At 42.2% G+C, this 25,226-nt stretch overlaps 1 protein-coding gene across 1 annotated transcript; it reads left to right on the top strand.

The window, feature by feature from the left end:
* The first annotated feature begins 384 nt into the window (after positions 1–384).
* LOC140190444 (palmitoyl-protein thioesterase 1-like) lies at positions 385–18,625 on the top strand. The gene is made up of 9 exons (XM_072247035.1): positions 385–505; positions 1,074–1,180; positions 2,373–2,500; positions 2,700–2,770; positions 5,005–5,107; positions 7,585–7,675; positions 11,125–11,223; positions 15,130–15,201; positions 16,030–18,625. Exons 1-9 carry the CDS (start codon positions 385–387, stop codon positions 16,150–16,152), a joined length of 915 nt encoding a protein of 304 aa, XP_072103136.1. The 3' UTR covers positions 16,153–18,625.
* Positions 18,626–25,226: the final 6,601 nt, after the last annotated feature.

Below are 25,226 nucleotides of genomic sequence, written 5' to 3'. Positions count from 1 at the left end.
TCTTATTGTAGGTCAGTCAGATCCTTTCGATCAGCAACTTTAAGTTTTCATCTTTTTTATTGTAAAACAATCAATTTTACTATTCTTTCTATCAAAGAAGATGTGTTCAGGTCCCAACAGCCCATCTGGCACGACCTAGGCTAATTGTCATACCTTTTACTTGCTTTTCACAGTGCCCCAGCATATTTCATCACTTAACTACTGCTCTTGAAGAGCTGATAATGAGGATATTAGTACATGAAATTGTTTATCCCGCCAATGTTCCCTAGTTAAATCAAAATATTTAGCTGTACCACTGAAACCATTGAACTGATGTAGGTTCCCAAACACTCGGCGCAGGAGCGATCACGTGATTTGGATCACGTGCTCTTCTTTTCTCCCAAGATGGCTGCGCAGGGAGTGAGTTGCTGCCTCCTGTTCTGCTGTCTCGTCTTGGGGGCATCATCGCGGAAAGCTGTCCAGAACAGCACGCAGTTGCCACCTGTGGTCATTTGGCACGGCATGGGTGAGAAGAGGGAGATTTAAAAAGTCAAACATATTGTCATATGGCTGATTCTGTCATGTGCAACTCGCAAATCGTGAATTCGGAATACTTCACACATTAAACCGGAACGATTCAGTGCTTTAGAAATTCTTTCCTGTACGATAGTCTAATTACTGTTTTATTTTTATTAGAAACATTAACGCATGCTTTTAAAGTCTCGTAAAACGAAACCCATACTTTAAATGTCCTGGGATAGAAGTTCGAATCCCACTGAACAACATTCAAGCTTTGAGACCGCGGGGAAAAAAGTGGAAGTGAACTTTGTTTGAGGTGTGAGAGGGAAAATTAACACAAGTATTTCTTAATTAAAATCATGCAAAATATGTTGTAATTTGGAACTATATGCAATGATATTTAACAATTAGTGTGTTACTCTTGATTTTTATATTCTGACTGTAGCTAGTAAAATATAACTTAAAACAGTTGTTCAACTTTGTGAAACAATTATACTACAGGTGTCATCAAGATTGTCATAACATTTTGGCAATATCTATCTTGCTCTGATCTTGTACACTTCATTCATTTTTAGGTGACAGCTGTTGTAAAGGTCTCACCTTGCACTTCATTAGACTGGTGAAAGAAGCAATTCCAGGAATTTATGTCTTGCCTTTGGAAATTGGAAGCACTGTTGAGGAGGTTTGTCTGTAATGAGAATCAATTGTCAGCGATTACAATTGATTCAAACTTTTAAATGTAGCTATTTTTTTAAATGGTTGAGCAGCTGCTCCTTTCAGTTGCTTAAAACAAAAAGTTTTCCAAGAAAAATGATAGTGAGCGGAGTCAACACAGATTTATGAAAATGAAATCATGTTTGACTAATCTATTGAAGTTCCCTGATGATCCATTTGAAGAACAGATGAATGGCTCCAAGTGCAGCCTAATTAATATTTTTTATACAGTACTGTGCAAAAGTCTTGGGTGTATATATATTTAATAAATCAATTGATTGGAATCAAATTACCTTGCTTGGTGTCTCAGGGCTGGGTGTGTCTGCACCCATGCCACACCCTGGCACTTCCTCTCTGCAGTCTGTGCCACACCCCTCCTGCGGCGCTCCACCCTCACCATTGCCAGCGTCCTTTGCTCCTGCCAGATTTACAAACTTTCTCTTCACTTCACATTGACAAACACAGTACTGTGCAAAAGTCTTGGGCATATATATCAAATTTTTGCACAGTACCGTAGGTACAACATGACTTCCTTAATCTTAGACATGATGCCCTGATCAATGAAGGCCAGCATGTAATATGCCTCCTTCACCACCCTATCTACTTGTGTGGCCACTTTTAGGGAGCTGTGGACTTGGACCCAAAGATCTTGCTATACGGTGTCCTGACATTAACTGTATACTTTTGCATTTGATCTATCAAAAGTGCAGCACCTCACCCCTTCCCAGATTAAACCCCATCTGTCATTTTTCTGCCCATATCAGTAAGTAGTCTATGTTCTGTTCTTTGACATCCCCTCCACGCTGTGCCACAACTCCACCAATCTTTGTGTCATCCGGAAACTTACTAACCCACGCATCTATGTTTTCATCCAAGTTCTACACATCACAAACAACAGGGGTCCCAGCACCGATTGCTGCCGAACATCACTGGTCATAGACCTCCAGCCAGAATAATACCCTTGTGCCTCTACCTTCTGTCTACAGTAGCCAAACCAATCCTAAATCCAAACTGCCAAGTCACCGTCAATCCCATATTTACTGGATCAGCCCATGATAATGGACTTTGACAAGTGCTTTACTAAAATCCATGTAGACTTTTAAAATGATTAATTATACAATCCCTCAAAGTTCTTGTGAATTAGGACATTTTCTTTTTAGGACATTAAGAACGGTTACTTCATGAATCTAAATGACCAAGTAGAGTTGGTGTGTAATATATTATCCAAGGACAAGAAGCTGCAGAATGGATACAATGCGATGGGCTTTTCTCAAGGAGGACAATTTATGTAAGTGTGACCAGTAGTGCTACAATATTGGGGAAGATCTCATTCTTAGAGAACTTTCATGTCCTAAGGTCATCCCAAAGTATTTCACAGCCAGTAAAAGACACATTTAAAAAATGTATTCAGATAAAGGGCACTTTATGATCTGACTGCTTACTTGGCAAAAATATCTTACTAATGGATGATTCTATACCCGTTACAGAAGAGCTGTAGCACAGAGGTGTCCTTCTCCTGCTATGATTAATCTAATCACATTTGGAAGTCCGCATCAAGGTAATATTTACTTGTCTGTTCTCTTTTAAGAGCTGATCTGTTGAAATATATTAACTATTAAAAGCAAAAAAACCTTTGTACTGTTATGTAATGAAACTTGCGTGATTAAGTGTGGCAGGTGTTTGTTTCAAAGGTCATGTCTGAAATACAGTGAATCATGCAGCTGCTGGCTGTAATTACACGGATTTCCTTCATTCTACAAGGGCAACCTCGTCCTGCTTCCCAAACCCTTAACATATTTCAGTCGAAGCTAAATTTTTCATTATTATTCCACAAAGATTGGAAATAGGAAGCAGAGAAACAAAGCTGCTTTGGTGTGACTAAAAGGTATTGAGAAGTGTCCAATTCTGATAAATCATCCAGCGATAAACTGGGGAAAGCAATCCTCCATGAAGCTGGATAGACTAAATTTGCCTCAGTTATGATTTTAGTGGCTGCACCGAAACGGCGTTTATTTATTATCAAAGTGTACAACTCTGAAATTCTTCTTCACCAGATAGCCACAAAACCAAGAAAGAAAAGACTGGCAGCACAATCGTCAACCCCCAACTCCCCCTCCCCGCACGAAAAAAATTGGCAAAAATGAACAAAAAAAAACAGAACAGGATCTTCAACCCATCCCCCAAAACCCCCTCCCCCACACAAATTTTTTTTGGTAAATACGAACATAAAAAACAGAACAGGACCATCAACCCCTAAATCCCCCTCCCCTGCACACCAAAAAATGAGGAAGATCGGGCAAAAAACACAGAATATAAGAACACTATGAGGCTTGGGGGGCAGAGAAAGACCATACCTATATCCAAGCCTGGGTAATGTTCTTGGGGCACAGTGGCAGGCCACACAGGCTTCCCCCTCCAGCAGCAGAGTGATCCTCTCTCCTCTCTCCGGTAGTAGAGCGATCCCACCGGCGATCGGAAGGTGGTCTCGCCTCTCCGATAGCAGAGCGATCCCACTAGAGATCAAAAGAGAGGCAGCCGTTGCTCACCTTCTGCATACTCCTCAACGTTTAAATGTCCCTCGTGGCTTTAATCGGTGAAATGGAGTCGAACTTTGCCTCGCGCCCCGTCCCGCGGTCTTCATGCCACTGGGTTCATGCTCGCTGCCTCTGCCTCCCAAAATCCTCTCAGAGATAGCAAAGCACTGGATCACCCAAACGATCTCCAAACTGCAAATCACAGGCTCCAGTGATCTAAGCAAGCATGCTCCCATCTCCATTTATCATATCTCTCTATGGTTGCCATGGTTTTTGCAAGAGGACTGTAAAATATTTAAAATGAAACTCAATATTTATCTATCATAGAGTAATAGATGCACACGGCATGGTAAACAGTGCACTCAGTCCCACTTACACTTGCAAATCAGTGGGAACCCTTCCATATTAATCCCATCACTCTGCACTTTGTCCATAAAGTTCCATAACCAAGTAGTGGGTGTGTGGAATGCACTGCCAGCGATGGTGGTGGAGGTGGATATAATAGGGTCTTTTAAGAGACTCTTAGATGGGTACATGGAGCTTAGAAAAATAGAGGGCTACGTGATAGGGAAATTCTAGGCAGCTTCTAGAGTAGGCTACGTGGTTGGCACAACATTGTGGGCCGAAGGGCCTGTGATGTGCTGTAAGCCTCTATGCTTCTAAGTGATTCAGGTGCTCATCTAGACAGTTTTAAATGCTGTCAGTTACCCAGCTTCAACCAGTCAAACACGAGAAAATCTGCAGATGCTGGAATTTCAAGAACACACATCAAAGTTGCTGGTGAACGCAGCAGGCCAGGCAGCATCTCTAGGAAGAGGTACAGTCAACGTTTCGGGCCGAGACCCTTCGTCAGGACTAACTGAAATAAGAGCTAGTAAGAGCTAGAAAGAAGAGGGGGAGGGCTCCCCTCCCACTTTCAAATCTCTTACTATCTCTTCTTTCAGTTAGTCCTGACGAAGGGTCTCGGCCCGAAACGTTGACTGTACCTCTTCCTGGAGATGCTGCCTGGCCTGCTGCGTTCACCAGCAACTTTGATGTGTGTTGCTTCAACCATTCAATCAAGCTAAGTAATTTAGAATGGACCTGGAGCCAAATAGGAGAACTGATAAGCGAACCACACTGAATGTACCAACAGCTTGTGCCTGCAGATTTCACATTGTATCAAGGATTTTTATTGACAAGGCAAATGATTCAAATCTTCCACTCAGATTAAACTCTCCTTCTGTGTTTTGCACCTGTCTGCTGACATCTTCTCTAGGAGTGTATGGTGTCCCCCACTGTCCTGGAGAGAGTTCTGACTTCTGTGACTGGATAAGGAAACTGTTGAACTATGGTGCTTATAGAAGCTTAATTCAAAACCAGTAAGTACTAACGTTGAGATTTTAAGAAACTTCCACCTTGTACCAATGAGATAATTCGTGGAATAAGTACAAACTGGGCCAAGAAACAATCGTAAGGATATCTTGTGTGCACTTGGCGGTAGTTTGCTGCAGGTTCCCCTGCTGGAATGGGCCTTTTCTGTTACATTGGGAAGTGTAGCCGCACGAGAAGATAGCTGAGGTAGAATGTGGAGTAAGACCAAAGGAAACTGTATCTGCCAGATAGAACTCTTGAGTCAATAATGTAGAAATTATAGCAGAAGATGGAGAAAGGTGAAATGGAAGATTGTGGAAGTTCAGAATCATCATGAAACTAAATGAAAGCTCAAAAAGTATTGGATTTCATGGCATAAATGGTATTATTTATGTGAAGATGTTGAAGTTTTATAATAATCAAATTGAAAATTAACTCCTTGAATCATAACTTGTAATCTGCCACTGTTTATGATGTAAAACAGGGACTTAGGATGAATTCTTAAATTTAATATTTCAAGATATTGTAATTTTTTGGTCTTTAGATGAACTCTGTAGTATGAGTGGAATATTGGATTGTATTTTGAGTTGCTTTGTTTTATTTTTGAGGGGTGTTACAAAATATCCTGGTAATTGAATGGAGGGAATCTTTTTCCACAGGGTCATGCGAGGACTTGAGTTCACTTTAGCCAATTTTTGAACATCTCCTGTTTACTTTCAAATCTAAACAGAGTAGTGAATGAGGACCAGTACATTTTGGCCCAGTTAAGTAGCTGGACCAATTAGCTGAAAATTCATGGAAATAGTTAGAAAGGTGTGTGTGTATGTATGTATGCATGTGTGTGTACATATCTGCAAGAAGAACAATGGCGACTTGAAGATCCACCAAGTGAGGATGAAATGTTTGGTGGGAGCAGAAGCAGCACAACGCGCAGGTGTCCAACTTGGTGAGACGAAGGAGGGGCCAGGCCCGGAGTCACCCCATAGTGCCCGGAACCTCCATATGTTGCAAACTAATCCCTCTAACATGAAGTCTAACAGGAGTCGGATCAAATGGCCCGCAGCTAACGTGCCTTCACTGTAGAAGCATTTTGATGAAGATGTTAACCAAATTCTGGAGGCAACGGCGAAGGGAGGGGTTGATAGGAAGGTCTCCCAGTGGAGGTTGGTCGTAGGGGATTCGCATCCCGTTCCTTAGTTAGAGCCTTCAGCATTTTGGGCATTGAGGGAGAGAGGAAGAGGAGAGCCATCCGCAGTACCACCAATGCGGCAGAGAGGGCCTCAAGATGGCTGTGGCTCAAAAGAGGGGAGCCATGGAGTCATAAGTAGCCAGCCATCTGGACACAAGCTGGGGTCTGATCAGCCCCGGCCAGCTGGGTCACCTGGAGGAGGTTGTATGATGTTGAAAGACCCGAAACAGCCAATGATTCCAGGAACATCACTGAAGGTGTGTCCAGAAGCATCGATGGATGTATGTACACAGTATATATATGTGAGTGTGTGTGTGTATATACATATACATACACACACGTTACTGTTTAACTGAGTAACAAATTATTATTTAAATGAAATACAGAACAAATTAAAACCCTACCAATACTACTACAGTACTATAAAACTCTATTAGTTCCAAGTAGTTATCAATGGAGGAATTCACTCAGTGTACACTTGTGTTCTTTTGATTGACTGTAAACAAACAAAATCAGCGCAGACACCTAATGCAGATAATAGACTGCCTTCATATCATGCCTTCGATGACTGCATTCTCCAAATTTTCATTTTTGTTGTAACATTAAAGTTGATTGTCTGTACCTTCAAATTCTTAGTAGTTCCTAACTTGGAAGTAGTGAAATCATTTTATTTTCACTTGTTGCCATTTCTGGCATCTGCAAGCCTGACTGCTTGAAATCGCAGTGAGCAAAACAATTCTGAATAGTCTTGCTGCTTATTCTAGCCATCTATCAGTGATAAAAATCACTGCGTTTTGAACGCAAGCATACGTATTTGACGCAATTTTAAAACTGCTCACTCTAAGCATAGTGCCATGCCTAATGGCTACACAAATGCACACCATTGACGATAGCTAAGAAACTATTTAGCAACTGTCTCTTGTCCCAATTAAGCAACATAGTGTCCCAAATAAACAAAAGGAATCCTGGCAATTTTTCTCGATTAGTTTTTGTACTTAACAGTTGTCCCAAATAAGCGGCTGCCCCAATTAACCAATAGCTGAATGAACTGGAATCCACTGTATTTGCAAGACAAGATTGTGTGTAGCTTGTAGGAAATCGTAGAGCATCTGATGTGAATTCATTTATTCTGCACAAAATCAATAATTTTCATGGCTGACCATGTGATTTCACCTTATCCACATGACATTGTAACAGGATGGTATATGTGAAAATAGTCGTGTAATTGTACAAAACTGCTAATTAATGCCTTTAATTTGCAATTTTTCTTGCATCTTTAAATTGCTTTCCTACTAGTTTGGTGCAGGCAGAGTACTGGCATGATCCCTTGAATGAAGAGCTTTACAGAAACAAAAGTGTTTTCTTGGCAGACATTAATCAAGAAAGGGTATGTAATCAATGTTATTTAATTGTTCTGCTTTGTTTTGGAAAATTCCCCAACTCACCACCAACTACTCTCATCTGCCTAGCTGAACTTGTTCATGCTTTGAGAAACTTCTCCTTTGACTCCTCTCACTTCCTATGAATTAAAGGCTGAACTTCGTTTCCCCTTCAGACGGGGCAATCTTCCTCTCTGTGGCCTATGTGAAGTAGTTCCTGTTCCAAACCTTCTCTGGCACCACTCTCTAACTCTTTCTTCATTACATTGACAACTTTGACTGTGCTTCTCCTGCACTGTGTGTGTGTGTGTGTGTGTGTATAATTCCTAAACATAAGCTAATTAAGACGCAGAGGCAGGAATGTGTGTCTTTGTTTTTACTTTAAGTGAAAGTACGTATGACGTGGTGGCATGATGACGTATGCGATTCATGTACTTTTACATATAACCCGTAATTAATTAGTTAAATGAACAAGAATGCTTAACCAAAATGTATTTACAAAATTACTCAAATACTACTGAAATTTTAAATAGCACTCCATTATGCTTAACTATAAACTCCAGCTCAATATAGAATGCAATTCAGCTTAAATAGGTAATGTATTATACTTCAATTTATATATGTGTATGTATATGTAACTACTATGTACACATCTACAACGTAGTAAATTTTAAATTGTCCCATTCAGGCCTAAAGACTTAATCACTGAGGTTTCTCTTGTGGGATACCGTCTTTCCTGACTGGGGGTGAGTCACTCTGCAGGAGAGACTTGTGGTCGTGAAAGAGTCTCAGGTTCTGGGGCCTCCTCCGTGGTGCTTGTAAGTGTATTCTGTGGGGCTGCAGGAAGTGGTTCTGACAGCTCTGGACACCTTTCCTTTGAACATGTTGGCATCCTGAACCGTGCATGTCAAGCTGCTAAATCTGTTGATCTATCCCAGGCCACCCGACAAAACCTCTAGCCAACACTTTCATTTTGACCTCACCTAGATGATTTTAATTAATTTGCCATTCATTTCTGGTGTAAACTATATTGGTTGTCTTTTGTTAGTTTTCACATCGTAGATCTCAAGGCTACTCAGTCCTATGTCACTCATCATTATCAGATTTTTCACCAACAGCATGCAGATTGGCGCTCTTTTTGAAACGGCAACTTGACATTTTATCCTCTTTTTCCTGTGAAATCCATTTACTTTTGTCTGTCCAACATGATATTTTTGTCTGTCCTACTTTGTTGTATTTTCTGTTAGTTTCACCTTTAAATTTTGCATTGGTCTTGTGTATGTGAGCCCATCACAGATGTAACACAATTTGTTCAGCCAGGCTAGTTTCTGTTTAGACGTTGCAATTTTGTTCACACTCCCTTTCATTCCTGACTGCAACTCAATTGTATCTGTGGACTATTTCCATTGATACAGCGATGTCAACTGCTCTTTCAAATGTAAGTTGTGCTTCAGACACTTTTGTAAGTTTTCTTGTCAGATTCCACAAACTGAACAATCTCTCAGTGCATCATTAAGGCCATCATTGAACTGGCAATGCTCAGACAATCTCTTCAATTCAGCCACGTATGCTGAAATGGAATCCCCTTCCTTTTGATTCTGCTTATGAAACCCAAGGCGTTCTACAATCCACAATAGTTTTGGTTCTAAATGTTCCTGCATTACTTTGAGGATATCAGCAAAGCTCGTTTTGGCTGGTTTGGTTGGAGCAGTCAAACTTCAAAGCAAACTGTATGGTTTTAACCCCAGTGCACTCAGCAAAACTGGCAATTGCTTTTCATTGGTTATTTCATTTGCTTCAAAATACTGTTCAATTCATTCAGTATACAGAAGGCTGTTACCTTTTGTGCAATCAAACATATCTATCTTTCAGATGTAGCAAGCTATTTCTGCTTTTTAAAAAAATTATTATAATCACCCAGTACTCACTGTAAAGGAACCCATGAATCTGTCCGCTTTGTTTGTTTAACTTGACTCAACGTTGACTCAAACATCTCGCTGTGCCTCAACAGGTAGGTAGTCGTCTTGGATTTGTTTTAAAACTACCTTGTCACCAATGTTATGTTTTGTAACTCAATTGAAAGGAAACACGGAGCCAGGAATGCACGTCACACACACGCACAGGTCGTGCTACAGGCTGCGGTCACTCAGTTCGCCAAGGCTGCAAAGGCTTTCGGGTTAACGGTCAGTCTGAAGAAAACGATCCTCTATCAGAAGCTCCCTTCTGATGTTTTACATACACGCACACACGTGTGTGTGTGTGTGTGTGTGTGTGTGTAGAGAGAGTACGTTTTCTGTAGTATCATCTATTGCATTGTACTGCTACCACAATATTAACACATTTCACAATGTATGCCAGTGATGTTAAACCTGATTCTGATATAGCTAGGGTGCCTAATACTTTTGCACAATACTGTCTATTGGTTAAAATAGGAAGGTGATTGGGAAACAGAAACATGAGTACTTAGCTTTTATTAGCTCAGTCATATTAAATGTTATTTGTTAACTGGAAAGACATAATACAGTACTGTGCAAAAGTCTCTCCCTCATTTTTGTATAGATATACATATAATGACTTTGCACAGTTCTGTAGGCAATAGGTGAGATCAGGTGAAGGGGAAGATAGATGAGTTTTTTGGGGGGGGGGTAAGTGGGAGGAATCTATTAGAGGACATTGGACCATGGAAGAAAGGGAAGGAGGAGGGGAACCAGGGAGAGGTGATGAACAGGTGAGGAGAAGATTACTACGTGACTCCCGTCTCCATTCATCTCTTCCCCACTGATCACCCTCCTGGCATTTAGCCCTGCAGGTATGACATGTGCTACACCTGCCGCTACACCACCTCCCTCACCACCATTCAGGGCTGCAAACAGTCCTTCCAGGTAAGGACATTCCGCCCGTGAGTCTATCGGGGTCACTTACTGCATCCGGTGCTCCTGATGCAGCCTCCTCTACATTGGTGAGACTTGGCGCCGCTTAGGAATTGGTTCAGCAAGCACCTTTGCTCCGTCTCTCATAAAAGGTAGAATTTCCTGGTGGCTTCCATTTCAGTTTGGATTCTCATTTCCATTCTGACATGTCTGTCTCTTCTCCTCGCCTACCCATTACCCTCCGGTTCCCCTCCTTCCCTTTCTTCCATAGTCCACTGCCCTTCGTTAGATTCCTGCTTCTTTCCCCCTTACCTCTTCCTCCTATCCCCTCCCAGTGTCTTACTTAACCACCCCCTCACCCACCCACCCACCTTCCCCCTCACCTGGTCTCACCAATCACCTACCATCTTGTCCTACAGCCACCCCTTCCCCCATCTTTTTCTGGCATCTGTCCCCTTCCCTTCTAGTTCTGATAAATGGTCTCGGCCTGAAAGGTGTTACTGCCTGACTTGCTGGGATCCTCCCACAAATTTTCCCGCCGATTTCCAGCATCTGCAGAGTTTATAAACCAACTACTTGCTTTGCAGGGCATCAATGAAAGCTATAAAGAAAATCTGATGAAGTTGAAGAAGTTTGTAATGATAAAATTCTTGAAGGATTCTGTGGTTGACCCTATTGATTCCGAGGTGAGGACGCAAAGTTTTGATTCTGAAAAATTTACTGTAATTTTTGCGATGAAAATGGTTCCAGTAACTTAAAGTTTTGGTGATTATCAGGACAATATTGTATAAATATATATTTTTATTTACAATGACATTAATATTTACTATATTACACATTTGGAGAAGAAGGATGCTTATGGGAGAATGCTGTTCTTGGACTACAGTTCATCATTCAACACCATAATTCCATCCAGGCTTGACAAGACCTTGGACTTGACCCTGCCTTGTGCAGCTGGATCCTGGGCTTCCTGTCAGATGGCCAGTAGGTTGTAAGAGTGGGCTCCCTCACCTCCAACCCTCTGACTCTCAATACAGGAGCCCCTCAGGGCTGCGTACTGAGTCCCCTCCTTTAATCCCTGTATACCCATGACTTTGTCGCCACCCACAGCTCCAATCTGCTAATTAAATTTGCCGACGACAATAACGAGGTGGCCTACAGGGAAGAAGTCATCTTTCTGACACAGTGGTGTCAAGAAAATAACCTCTCCCTCAATGTCACAAAAACAAAGGAGCTGGTTGTGGATTACAAGAGGAATGGAGACAGGCTGACCCCTATTGACATCAATGGATTTGGGGTTGAGAGGGTGAACAGCTTCAAGTTCCTCAGCATACACATCACCGAGGATCTCACGTGGTCTGTACACACCAGCTGTGTGGTGAAAAAGGCACAACGGTGCCTCTTTCACCTCAGACAGTTAAGGAAGTTTGGTATGGGCCCCCAAATTCTCAGAACTTTCTACAGGGGCACAATTGAGAGCATCCTGACTGGCTGCATCGCTGCCTGGTATGGGAACTGTACTTCCCTTAATCGCAGGACAGTGCAGAGAGTGGTGCAGACAGCCCAGCGCATCTGTAGTTGTGAACTTCCCATGATTCAGGACATTTACAAAGACAGATGTTTAAAACGCACCCGTAGGATCATTGGAGACTAAGTCACCCCAACCACAATCTATTCCAGCTGCTACCATCTGGGAAACGGTACCGCAGCATAAAAGCCAGGACCAACAGACTCCGGGACAGCTTCTTCCACCAGGCTATCAAGCTGATTAACTCGCGCTGATTTGAGTGTATTCTATATTACATTGACTGTTCTAATTATTATAAATCTTTATAACTCACTATCTATGATAAATTAAACTCCCAGAATTATATGCCCACATCGAGAATGAAAGCTTGGAATAGGGACATGTCTGAATTGGGACAAGACTTGGATTGGGATGTGATTTGGGATAATGCTACTGGTGCTTCGAAAAACCCAAATCATCGGTATATACACTTGAAATTTTTTCATAGAGCATATTTAACACCGAGGATTAGACATCAAATGGGACTGATTCCTGACCCTTATTGCTCATTTTGCCCCCATGGAGCCATTGGCTCTTTTATACATGTTGTATGGGAATGTCCAGGTATTTTTGGTTTGTGGGGGAAGGTTATCAGTACTCTTACAGAACTAACAGGGGTACAATTACCAATGGACCCCGCTGTACATCTTCTAAATGATGGCTCCCACCGTCCCCTTATGGAAAAAACACGCAAAATCTGGCTGGCAGGCCTGACTGCAGCTAAGAAGATTGTAGTCCAGCGTTGGAAAACTCCCCATGATATTTCAAATACTCACTGGCTTCGGAGCTTTTTGGACATTTCTTACCTGGAACTTTCATCAGCAAGAGTAAATGATGCACGACCAAACAATCTTAATGTGGACAAATTTGATATCTAACTTAAAAGATCTTTTGTTAAATTAGGAATGCTTTGTCTGTGTATATACTACTATTCAGTTGATTGGTGGAGGGGAGAGGGATGGGGGTAGAGAGGGGTGGGGGGGATGGAGATGAAGGTTGGGGGGTGGCTGGGTTAAACAGTCAAAATGTAATTGGCAACTGGTTGTATTGAATAATTGGTGTTGCAATAAAAAAATAATAAAAAATAAATTACTATGATTGCACATGGCACATTTAGATGGAGATGTAACAAAGATTTTTACTCCTCAGGTATGTAAAGGATATAAGAAATAAAGCCAGTCCAATTACCCTTCACCCCCTTTCCCTGTTTGAGTAAAAAAAATAATTTTTTCTTTTCGTCTGTTAGCATTAAATGGGTCAACAACAGAGAACAAAACTATAGACTGCAACAGGATACTTAGAAAATATCATTATAGATTCTGAAAGGGAAATAGTGGTTGACAAAACTAAAGGTTTTTTTGAGGATGTAACTGGCAGAATAGATGAGACAGAGTCAGTGCATGTGGAGTATTTGGACTTTAAAAAAGTCATTTGATAAAGTCCCAGATAAGAAGTTAATTTGTAAAACTATTATCTGCCAAAAGTGGAACTTCCCGGTGGCCAAACATTTTAATTCCCATTCCAACATGACGGTCCGTGGCCGCCTCTTGTGCCATCGTGTATTCCATCTGGGTAGCCTCCAACCTGATGGCATGAATATCGATTTTTCTTCCCAGTTTTAAAAAAAGATTCCCTTTCCCTCCTTCCTTCTATTCCGCACTCTGGCCTCTTACCTCTTCTCACCTGCCCACCACCTCCCCCCGGTGTCTCTCTGCTTTCCCTTTCTCCTATGGTCCACTCTCCTATCAGATTCCTTCCTCTCTAGCCCTTTATCTTTCCTACTCACCTGGCTTTACCTGTCATCTTCTCGCTACCTTCCTTCCCCTCTCCCACCCTTTTATTCCGGCATCTTCCCCCTTTGGTTCCAGTCCTAAAGAGGAGTCTCCAAAGCTGCTGCCTGACCTGAGTCCCTACAGCATTTTTGTGTGTGTGTGTGTGTGTGTGTGTGTTGCTATGTAAAACTGACACGTGGGATAGGGAGGAATATATTGATAGGTTAACAGGACTTGGAGAGAGAGTAAATAGCTCTGTATTTGGGATGGCAGATGGGGTACCACAGGGATCAGTGCCAGGCCCCAAACTGTACACAATTCATATCAATGATTTGGATGAGGAAACTGTGTATGAAATATCTCTAAGTTTCTTGATGGCATAAAAATGATTGGGTTGAGTTGTGGAGATGTTGTAAATAAGTTTCAAGGCAATTTGGACAAGTGAGTGGGCTGTTACATAGCAGTTACAGTATAATATGGACACGTGAAGGTATTCACTCAGACAGCAAAAACCAGGAAGGTACAATGTTATTTAAAAGGCTGTAGATGAGGAAATAATGGTGTAAAAAGGGACATGGTTGTACACTTACTGAAAGCAAATGTGCAGGTGCACCAAGCAGTCAGGACAAAAACTGGCATGTTGGCCTTCACTGCAGGAGGTTGTCTGACCAATAAATGAAGCCATGGTGAGCTCTCCCCTGAGTTTTGTGCAGTTTCGGTCTGCTTATACTCCCCATTGAAGTGGTGAAATGGAAATTCAACAAGCTGTTGGAAGCTGATTCTTGGGCTCTCAAGATGAAAGATTGGGTGAACTTAGCTAGTGTTAACTCAAGTTTAGAAGATTGATAGGGGATTTCATTGAAATGTATAAAATTCTGACTGGGTTTAAGAGGCTGGTTACAGAAAGGATGTTTCCCTTGGCTGGGATGAAATTTCTTCCTCTGGTGAATTTCTACAACCCATAGCGGCCAAGTTGTTGAATTAATTTTAAGATGAATGCATTTCTAGACACATGGCTTGGAGGGAGAAGGGCAGAAAGCTGGAATGTGGCATTGAGATAGAGGATCAGCTATGATTGTATTGAATAATGGTGCCTAATTCTTCTGTCCACTAGCCCTTTAGAAGTTGTCAATTCTCAGAATAAGACTCACCAATTTTAAAATCATGGATTTAAAATTTGAGCCACATCACAAGCTATGCAGAGCTTCCATTTATAAACACTATATTTATCCCTCTGTTGAATTTTGTTCCAGTGGTTTGGTTTCTATAAAGCTGGCCAGGCCAAAGACACGTACACATTGCAAGAGAGTATTCTTTATAAAGAGGTAAGATTTATCCCACTGCTGTCTGAAAGGAGTTTATACGTTCTCCCCGTGGCCGTGTGGGTTTCCTCCGGATGCTCTGGTTTCCTCCCACAGTCCAAAGATGTACCGGTTGGAAAGTTAATTGGTCATTGTAAATTGTCCCGTGATTAGATGAAGATTAAAATCAGGGGGTTGCTGGGCAGTGTGGCTCAAAGGGCCAGAAGGGATTATTCTGTGCTGTGTTTCAATAAATAAATAATAACTTTAAACAACTATTATTAATTTCCCACTTCTAGCAAATAGACAGATATTGCACCATGTTTATTGTCATGACATGGTTTGCTGCTAAAGCTGCAAATTAATGCCCTTAGAGCTGCGGCAGGGTGGAGATCTGTCTCTACCGAAGGAGGTGTGAGGCGCTCCTTCCCTCCGCTAGCCTGCAGGTCACCCTTCAGCAAGGTATAGTTCCTGCTTAGCCCCCCTCGATTAGGGTCAGGTGAAGCCATGAGAGCAAGTCAACCTTTTATTCCCCTCCATAAATGCTGCCTGACCTGCTGAATTCCTACAACATTTTTTGTGTGTGTGTGTGTGTTGCTTTTCTGCAACCTTTGTTTCAACTACCTTTGACTACAAAAATACTTCAGACGAGTTCCAATAGACAGATAGTGGCCAGATCCAGTTGTTAATCTGTGCCACGTTGACCGAGGCAATGCGGCAGCGGTCAGGGAGCCTGCCTTATAGCAATGCGGCTTGTGCAGAATATCTTTGCTGATAGGAATAGCGACCTGGAGCTCCCAAAACCAGAAGCTGAATTAGAAAGTTTGGTGAAAATCTTCCTTTTCTTTCCAGGATCGATTGGGGTTGAAGGCGATGGACACACTGAACAAACTAGAATTTCTAAGTGTGGATGGGGACCATCTTCAATTCTCACAGGAATGGTTCAACACCAATATTGTACCTTACCTAAACTGATCCTGTTTTTGCACTAACGGCTTGCCTGACTGATTCATCCTCAATCGGTGCATCTAGTTTTTACTTGCAAAAGGAACTAATTCACTTCAAATATAATTGAGTTCAAACGTAACTGGCGCCAGTGACCGCTCACTGGAGGCTGTACCTTTCTGGGGTGGTTCCGCCTCACTCCTGTGTCAGTAAATTGGTGCACTTCAGGGAGGGCTAGCCTGTTTAGGGATTTAACCATTAGCACACAAGATATTTTGTCATGAAAAGTTCTGCTTTTCTTAGCATTTTGAAAACACTGAATTAACTAATTGCAATTCAGCAATGACTTGAGTATTAATATTTTTAAAAGCTTTTCGGGATAAATTGAGAGTTGTGGAGATCTGCACTCAGTGGCCACTTTATTAGGTACAGGAGTAGAACCCGGTGTTGCCTTCTGCTGTTGTAGCCTGTCCGTTTCACAATTCCATGCGTTGTGCATTCAGAGGTGCTTTCTGCACGCCACTGTTGTGAACGCGTGGTTACTTGAGTTGGTCACCTTCCTGTCAGCCTGATCCAGTCTGCCCATTCTCCTCTGACCTCTCTCATGAACAATTCATTTTTGGTCACAGAGCTGCCACTCACTGGAGGTTTTTTTGTTTTTTGCACCGATCTCTGTAAACTGTAGAGATGGTGTGTGAAAATGCCAGGAGATTAGCAGTTTCTGAGATACTCAAATCGCCCCTTCTGGCAGCTGTGGAGACCAAGTCTTTGAGTATATTTAAAGTGAAGATCAACCGGATCTTAGTAAGCATCTCAAAGGTTTCAGGGGGAAGGCAGGAGAGTGGTGGAATGACAGAATAGACTCGATGAGCCAAATGGCTTAATTCTGCTCCTGTGTCTTAGTCTCAAGCCATGTCAAAGCTCATTTAAGTAGTGTCGTGGTTACCCAGCATGCTGGGCTATGAAGCTTGGTCAATTTGTGTGTGTGTGAAGATCAGCTACTGGGCCTTTAGTGCTGGAGGTTATCTGGAATTTTACTTCCTTTAAGTGGCAGTGTGTTACATTCACATTTGCTGTAAATTGCCAGTCATTATTTGTGTCAAATGCAAGTTTCTCAACTAGAATGTTATAATGTTTGCAGATGATACTAAGATAGGTAGAGTTGTGGATAATGAAGTAGGTTTTCAAAGCTTGCAGAGAGATCTAGGCCAGTTAGAAGAGTGGGCTGAAAGATGGCAGATGGAGTTAAATGCTGATAAATGTGAGGTGCTACATTTTGGTAGGACTAATCAAAATAGGACATACATGGTAAATGGTAGGGCATTGAAGAATGCAGTAGAACAGAGGGATCTAGGAATAATGGTGCATTGTTCCCTGAAGGTGGAATCTCATGTGGATAGGGTGGTGAAGAAAGCTTTTGGTATGCTGGCCTTTATAAATCAGAGCATTGAGTATAGGAGTTGGGATGTAATATTGAAATTGTACAAGGCATTGGTGAGGCCAAATTTGGAGTATTGTGTACAGTTTTGGTCACTGAATTATAGGAAAGATATCAACAAAATAGAGAGAGTGCAGAGGAGATTTACGAGAATGTTGCCTGGGTTTCATCACCTAAGTTACAGAGAAAGGTTGAACAAGTTGGGTCTTTATTCTTTGGAGCGTAGAAGGTTGAGGGGAGACTTGATAGAGGTATTTAAAATTATGAGGGGGATAGATAGAGTTGACGTGGATAGGCTTTTTCCATTGAGAGTAGGGGAGATTCAAACAAGAAGACATGAGTTGAGAGTTAAAGGGCAAAAGTTTGTGGGTAACATGAGGGGGAACTTCTTTACTCAGAGAGTGGTAGCTGTGTGGAATAAGCTTCCAGCAGAAGTGGTTGAGGCAGGTTTGATACTGTTGTTTAAAGTTAAATTCGTCAGCTATATGGACAGGAAAGGAATGGAGGGTTATGGGCTGAGTGCAGGTCGGTGGGACTAGGTGAGAGTAAGAGTTCGGCACGGACTAGAAGGGCCGAGATGGCCTGTTTCTGTGCTGTAATTGTTATATGGTTATAAGTATTATGCACTTTGAATTAAAATACATTAAAAATTGCTTAAAATAGACACCATTTCCTCAGTTAAGTTGTGGAATGATAAGTAATTTCTGAAATTCTGATATTGCCTTGGCTCATTGTTAAACTTGCTATTTTCAGAATGATCCTTTCTCCTATGGTCTGCTCTCCTCTCCTATCAGATTCCTTCCTCTCCAGCCCTTTACCTTTCCCACCAGCTGGCTATCCTAACACTTAGTCAGTCGCTCATCTTCTCTCCTTTCTTTCCAGTCCTGATGAAGGGTCTTGGCCTGAAATGCCGACTGTTTATTAATTTCCATAGATGCTGCCTGGCCTGAGTTCCTCCATTCCATTTTGCTCTGGATTTCCAGCATCTGCAGAATTTGTGTTCCAAAATTATTAATTTTGCATATCACATATATGTCAATTTTCCCTATTAAATATTTTTAAAATTGTGGTAATAAAGTTCCACTTTCATTTTGAAACTCGTCTGCTTTTGTGTGTTTTTTTTTGTAACACAACGTGGAGTTTTGTCGGTATTATTCACATTTTCACTACCTCCGAATCTAAAAGGTTGCAAGAGGAGTGGTGGGACCGAGAAATAGGGGGGAAAAATGCACCTTTTAGTGCTGGAGAGTGTGAAATGTTGCATTCTCGAAGCAGGAATGAGAAGATGAAATGTAAAGGGGGATACAAGAACACATGGGGTGGGGATATACTTGGAAAGTTTCACCTGGAATATTGTTTCTTGTCTGGGTGCCATATTGTAGTAAAGATGTGAGGGATTGAGAGAGTATAGAGTAGATTTACCAAGTGACTTCAGAAAATGGAGTCTATAAGAGATGGGAGCAGAATTAGGCCTCTTGGTCCAATGAGCCTGCTCTGCCATTCCATCATTTTCCCCCTCAATTGCCTTCTCCCTGCCCTGACCAATCAAGAATCTATCATCCTCTGTCCCAGATACACCCAATGACCTGTCCTCCACAGCAACCCATGGCAACTAATTCCACAAGTCTACCACCCCGCCCCCCCGGCCAAAACAATTCCTCCCTGTCTCCGCTCCAAATGGCCGCCCCTCCTTGTGTGTCAGACTGTTCCTTGAGGAACGTTGGATGTCACAAAGTCATCAAATAGAGGTTTTTGCGGTAGGTCTACCACAAATGCGTGATAGACATAAATAAACTTTAAACGAGAGAAAATCTGCAGAGGCTGGAAGCCCAAAGCAACACACACAAAATGCTGGAGGAACTCTGCAGAACAGAGTAAACAGCTGACATTTCAGGCCGAGACCGTTCGGCAGGACTGAGATGGAAGAGGGAAGGTGCCTGAATAAAAAGATGGGGGGAGGGGGAGGAGGAAGAAGGCTAACTGGAAGGTGATGGATGAAATCAGATGGGTGGGAAAAGTCAAAGGAGGGAGAAAAAGGAATCTTTTGGTAGCAAAGATGGGACTAAGGTACAAAGTTAACCTTGGGAAAGAAACCAAAGGTGACATGAGAACAAAAACAAAATGATGCAAAGAGCCAAAGATTCCAGAATATATTGAGAGGATGCTGGGTGGAGGCAGATTCAACTGCCCATTCAGCAGGATAAGTACTGCATCTAAAAGGAACGAATTGGCAAGACTTTGGAGAAAGGATGAGGGAGCTGGGTAAGGGATTGTTTAGATTCTTTTGAGTAGAGATGCAATGACTTAACTGAGTGCATGCTCGCCCCCCCCCTTCCACATTTTAACCATTTCATGAAAAGAGGAGCATCCACAAGTGTCTGAAGCTTAGGCCCTGAACCAACCAGTTGCCACCCATTTGGCCTTGCTCTGCAAGTGGCTTCCCTGGTCAACCATGACTGGTTCATATCTGGGTGAGGATTCTCCCATTCACACTGGGTTAACATTTTTTTGCCGCTTTTTCAATTGGGTACAGGATACTAAACCATCTTGCTGAAAAGATGTTCCTCAGTCAAATCCAGAAATAGTTTAGAGTTGCAGGAATTGCACATCATGGACGCTGCTTTAAAATTCATGGGTTTCGAAATGGCTTTTCATCACAGCCCTTCTGAGTAGCTTGCTTCCGTGGCTTTTGCAGGTTTTGTTTTACGGCTTTTACACAGATGACTTCACCTGGTCCCTTAATAATGCCTCCCTGAACAGGAAGGCACACCAGTTTCTCCACTTCCTAAGGAGATTGAGGAAAACAAGGCTCCCCCATCCTAATTTAATTTTACAGGAGCACCATTGAGAGTGTCCTGACAAGTTGCATCTCCATCTGGTATGGGAGCAGCCGAGCATCGGACTGGAACTCACTACAAAGGCTGAGAGTTTCGTAGGGGTCTCCCTACCATCCATCAGGGACATTTATCAGGAGCGCCATGTACGCAGGGCCCTTAGTATTATCAAGGATCCCACCCAGCCATCCAGCATCCTCTTTGACCTTTTCCATCATGCGGGAGAGTGATGAATAAAAACAAGAACGGTCAGGATGGGAAACAGTTTCTTCCCTCAGTCCATTAGGCTTCTGAACTCACTGCAGCATTGCATTCAAAGTGTCACTGGTTAATCTGTTCCATTCCCAGCATTATTTATGCACTTTCTGTAGATTTCATCCTTACTTTTATAAGTTATTTTGTGTAATGTACACTACAATGCTTTATACCTGGTTTGGAGAAACAGTGTCTCGTTTGATGGTACATGTGTATATAGTTAAATGACAATAAAAGACATTTTTTGTAATATGAACACATTTTTGGAAACATTCAACAGGTCAAGTAGCAACCGTGGAATGAGAAACAGTAAATGTTTAAGGTTTGAGACCCTTTGTCACAAGTGGGAAAGAGGGAAATAAGTTTTCAGAGAGATGAGAGAGGGATGAATAGTTCAAAATAAATTTATTATCCAAGTATATATATGTTACCAGACCATCCTGAGATCCGTTTTCTTGCGGGCATTTACTGAAGAACAAAATACAATAGAATCAATGGAAAACTACGCACAAAGACTGACGAGCAACGTGCGAAAGACTAACAGTGCAAATACAATAAATAAATAATTCTGAGATCTTGGGTTGTAGAGTAGTTGAAAGCAAGTCAATGTTCAGTACTTGGGTGAGTGAGGTAGTCCATGCTGTTTTAGGAGCCCGATGGTTGAAGGATAATGACTGTAGTGTGGGACCCTAATGCTCCCGTACTTCCTCCCCTGCTGGCAGCAGTGAGATGAGAGCATAGCCTGGATGGTGAGGACCCTTGATGGTAGATGCTGCTATCTTGTTTCAGTGTTCCTTGTAAATGTTCTCGATGGAATAGAATGTAACTTTGAAGAACACCACTCCATCTATTGTCTGGGCATATTGATGGCCAGCTGCACTTGATATTAAATTCTCCATCTTTAGATAATATGCCTTTTATTTCTGATACCCGTGTATAAGGGAGTGTCTCTGATGGGAAAGTAATAAAGTGTGTTAAATACAGTTGAAGGGACACTGTGCAACGGGCACAGTGTGCTGGGGAAATAATCAGCATCTTAGTCCAGAACTTTTTTGTTCCCCTTTACACATGCTCATACAGTTGCTTGGACACAAGCTCCCACTACCTATTAAATTCCCTCAGTGGTGTGCACCTCAAATAGCCTCTGTCAACCAAGTCCAGCTCCTGGCCTTCAATGTGTGGCTTAGCTACTAAGCCCGGCGGAACCATTTCTACTGACAGGAGAAGGGGCAAAGGCAGGTTATTGGCACCCTAAAATCAGTCGTTTCAGGTAGATGGGGCTCGTCAGCCGGGGTTGGTAGCTCATCTAGGAGAAGGAAAACTCTGATCTCAAAATGTCCACTGCCTTGCAGCTACACCAGTCTTAGGAGAAGGCTTCAGGAGTAAACCCCGAGGGAGAAATCCTGAGCTGGAGTCACTAAGGCAGTCAATCAGTACATTGAGTTCAATGCTGACTGCAACTTCTGCAATGCTGCTGGTACCAAACTGTATTGGTCTCTGCTGTTCCTTTGGGTTCATCAGATGGGTGGAGAGAGGGAGCTTGCTACTTGGGCAACAGCTTGCTCTCCATATTGTACTGTCCATTGTGTTTTTAGACAGCTAGGACTCAATATCCATGGTCAACTCTGACCGACAGAAGCCCTCATCTGACACATGCTGAAAGTTCAAGATAGATAAATAAATATTTTATTGATCCCAAAGGAAATTACGGTGTCACAGTAGCACTGATATAGAAGTATACAAATATTAGAAGAGAAGTAAGGAAGAATTTTTAAAAAGTTACCCCAAACAGTCTATCAAACAGTCCATCACTTCACCGGCTATAGATTGACTCATTATCGAGCCTAATGGCTAAGGTAAGAATGACCTCATATAGCGCTCTTTGGAGCAGCACATTATACAGCCTTGAGATTCAGCTCTTTACAGGCAGCCACAAAACAAAGAAACCAAAAAGAACACATAAAAAAAACTTGTCAGGCACCCAGTGTAAAGAAAGAGAGAGAGAGAGAGAGAAACAAATCGTGCACCAAACAATAAAAAGTAAGCAAACAGCATCCAGGACAAAAGTGAGTCCATAGACATGAAGCCGGGAGCAGACCACAGCCTCAGCTTCAGCTTCAGTTCAGTGCAGAGCTGAGTAAACGTTATGGAACAGTGAGAAGAACTGGCTTGACTTGCTGAGCTCCTCCTGCATTTTGTGTGTGTTTCTCAAGATTTCTGGCATCTGCAGAATCTCTTGTGTTGTGAAGGAATACTGTGCTGCACTCCTAATAGTAACACTGCCCAGAGTGCCAGGTTTACTAGGCGAGAGAGAAGTAGTCAAAATCTCAGAGAGATGACAAACATAAGTGGCCGACACTGATATGGACAGATAAAAATAACAAGTTACCTTAAGTTGGAGAATTCAATATTGGGTTTGAAAAGCTCCAGCATACCCAGAGGAAAGATAAATTGTTTCTCATTGGGCCCTACTGTAACAGTGTGGGTGGCCATTGATAGATTGGAGTGGGATAGTGAATTAAAATGGCAAACCAAACACTCTTTTCTGTGAAGTAAATCGATCGGCGTTTGGTCTCTCCACTGAGAACATTTCTAGTCTTTGCCTTCCTTCATTTCAGGTGATTGTCATGGAAACCTTTGGTGACGTTTTTCCACTGGGGTGGGTGTGATGCCACCAGTCATGTCACTCAGCTCCTGGGTAATAAAATACACAGAAAGTGGCCCAAAGGTCACCTTAAATCATTATCAGGAAAGGGTCATTTAGTCACTTAGAAAGAAATATATACAGACTCAACTATTTCATAAGGCATTGAGAATGAAATCTGGTCATCACAGGTGTCTATCTCTTTAGTGATTATAAAGAAACTGACAGAAAGTCAGGAAAAACACTTGCAGATTTCGAAAGGTGTACTGTGGAGAGTATTCTTACTGGCTGCAACACCGGCTGGTAAGGGGGGGAGGAGTGGTGCACAGGATTGAAGTAAACTGCAGAAAGTTGTAAAATTAGTCAGCTCCATCATGGGTACCGGCATCCGTAGTATTCAGGACATCTTCAGGGAGCAGTGCATCAGAAAGGCGGCGTCCATCGTTAAGGACCCCCACCTCCCAGGACATGCCCTCTTCTCACTGCTACCATCAGGAAGGAGGTACAGGAGCCTGAAGGCCCACACTCAGTGTTTCAGGAACAGCTTCTTCTCATCTGCCTTCAGATTTCTGAATGGATACTGAACCCATGTACACTACCTCACTGCTTTTTTATTTCTATTTTTGCACTCCTTATTTAACTATTACATACACATTTATATAAAACTTACTGTAATTCACAGACGTTTTCTCTCCATTATCATATATTACATTGTACTGCTGCCACAAAGACAACAAATTTCACGACATTTGGAGGTGGTATTAGACCTGATTCTGATTGTGATCTCTGAATCACATTAGAAATTGGAGTAGAAGTAAGCAATTTACCCTTAATTACTATTAATCAACATTCTTCTACTTCAGTGTTATATTGCTGTATTGTCCCGTGTCTCTTGATTCTTTGAAATCCATTGCTGCCCATACTGAATGACCGAGCCTCCACACCAATGGAGTAGAGGATACCGAAAGTTCACTCCCTCCTACGTGAAAGATTTATCCTCACCTGTGTTCCAAATGGAGCATTGCACAGTATGAGACTGATTCTTCAGTGAGAGAAAATACACAATTTATTGAACTCTGTGAGAATATTGCAAGTTTCAATGAGCTCACTTCCTGGTTCTTCAAACTCTAGCGAATATAGGCCTGGCCTACCCTGGAGAGGGTTCAAAGGAGGTTCATGAAGATAATTCCAGGATTGAAAGGCTTCTCGTATAAGGAGCGTTTGATGACTCTGGGCCTCCACTCAACTGGAATTCAGAAGAATGAGGGGTGAGCTCATTGAAACCTATTGAGTGTTGAAAGGCCCGATAGAGTGGACGTGGAGAGGATGTTTCCTATGGTGGGGGAGTCTAAGACCAGAGGGCACAGCCTCAGAATAGAAGGATGTCCTTTTAGAATGGAGACGAAGAGGGATTTCTTTAGCTAAGGAGTGGTGAGTCCGTGGAATTTGTTGGCACATGTGGCTGTGGAGGCCAAGTCATTGGATATATTTAGGGCAAAGGTTGATAGATTGCTGATTGGGCAGGACATTAAGGGATACGGGGAAAAGGCAGGAGATTGAGGCTGAGAGGGAAAATGTATCAGTCATGGCGAAATAGCAGAACAGAGTCGATGGGCCAAATGGCCCAGTTCTTCTCATATATCTTATGGTCTTATCTCCTTCATATAGCAAACCCACTAACCTTGGACTAGTGAATTTTCACGCACTTCCCTATCACAAGTATATCATTTGTTTTGGGTAAGAAGAACAAAACTGTACACAGTTCTCCAGGTGTAGACTCACCTTGCTGTAAGATATCGTTACTCCTGGACTCAAATGAGCTTTCAGTCACTTGTTTACTGGATACAGTATCTAAATTGTTTTTGTTTTTGGCATTGCCCAATCTCCCATTGTTTAAAAAATGCCCTGATAGATCATAAGACATAGGAACAGA

Source organism: Mobula birostris, chromosome 30, assembly GCF_030028105.1.
Source record: "Mobula birostris isolate sMobBir1 chromosome 30, sMobBir1.hap1, whole genome shotgun sequence".
In the NCBI taxonomy this organism is placed as follows: Eukaryota; Metazoa; Chordata; class Chondrichthyes; order Myliobatiformes; family Myliobatidae; genus Mobula; species Mobula birostris.
Note: the sequence above shows the minus strand (reverse complement) of the source record. Positions and strands in the feature narration are given on the sequence as shown.